Source organism: Rutidosis leptorrhynchoides, chromosome 6, assembly GCF_046630445.1.
Source record: "Rutidosis leptorrhynchoides isolate AG116_Rl617_1_P2 chromosome 6, CSIRO_AGI_Rlap_v1, whole genome shotgun sequence".
Lineage (NCBI taxonomy): Eukaryota > Viridiplantae > Streptophyta > Magnoliopsida > Asterales > Asteraceae > Rutidosis > Rutidosis leptorrhynchoides.
In genome coordinates this window covers 231079021-231080114 of record NC_092338.1, presented here as the reverse complement: position 1 = coordinate 231080114, position 1094 = coordinate 231079021, and the positions used below count along the sequence as shown (strand labels likewise).

The 1094-nt window shown below is 35.3% G+C and overlaps 1 protein-coding gene across 1 annotated transcript; it reads left to right on the top strand.

Moving 5' to 3' along the window:
• Nucleotides 1-313: 313 nt before the first annotated feature.
• Nucleotides 314-706, top strand: LOC139854421 (uncharacterized mitochondrial protein AtMg00860-like). Its single transcript, XM_071843726.1, has one exon. The coding sequence runs from the start codon at nt 314-316 to the stop codon at nt 704-706; it is 393 nt and encodes a 130-aa protein (XP_071699827.1).
• The last annotated feature ends 388 nt before the right edge of the window (nt 707-1094 follow it).

Genomic DNA, 1094 nt, shown 5'->3' with positions numbered 1-1094 from the left:
ATTTTTTCAAATTCCGTTAGATCCAATGGATCAAGAGAAGATGACGTTCACATGTCCATATCGTACATTTGGTTATAGACGAATGCCTTTCAGTCTATGTAATTCTCTAGTAACTTTCCAACTTTACATGGAAGCAATCTTTCATGAAATGATTGAATGTTGTATGGAAGTGTTTATGGATGATTTCTCCATCTTCGAAGATTCATTCGATTCCCGACTTTGTAACCTAGATAAAATGCTTTCCTGATGCGAAGAGACTAACTTAGTATTAAACTGGGAAAAGTGTCATTTTATGGTTAAAGAAGGAATAGCTATGGGACATAAGATCTTAAAATCTGGAATAGAAGTAGACAAAGCAAAAGTTGATGTCATCGCTAAGCTACCACCACCTACAAACGTAAAAGGAATCAGAAGCTTTCTAGGCCACACTGGATTCTATCGTCATTTCATCAAAGAGTTTTCTAAAGTCTCCCATTATATAACAAATCTACTCTGTAAAGAAAGAACGTTCGAATTTAACGATGAATGTGTAGAGGCATTCAACTATCTAAAAAACCAGCTTATCACCCTACCAATCATGATAGCTCCTAACTGGGATCTACCATTAAAAATAATGTGCGAAACAAGTGACTATGCCGTAGGAGATGTGTCAGGGAAAAGAATAAAAAACACTTTCCCCCTATCTGCTATGGAATCAAAACTCTAACTGATGCTTAAGAAACTATACCACTGCACAAAAGGAACGCTTAGCAGTACTTTTCGCTTTTGAAAAATTTTGATCCTACCTTATCTTATCCAAGACCATTATCTAGACTGATCACTCGGCACTCAAATAACTCTTCACTAAGCCTGACGCAAAACCAAGACTCTTAAGATGGATACTTCTCCTACAAGAAATTGATATAGAGATTAAAGATAAGAAAGGAGCTGAAAATCTGGCAGCAGATCAACTGAGCCGATTAGAAAATCCGTTAAAAGAGCCACTCAAGGAAAAAGTGTTGGGATTTAACAAGTTTCATAATACTTAAAACCTTTTAAGAATCAAAATTAAAGCGGAAGCATGTAAATATTATCATTTAAAACTAGTATATCTT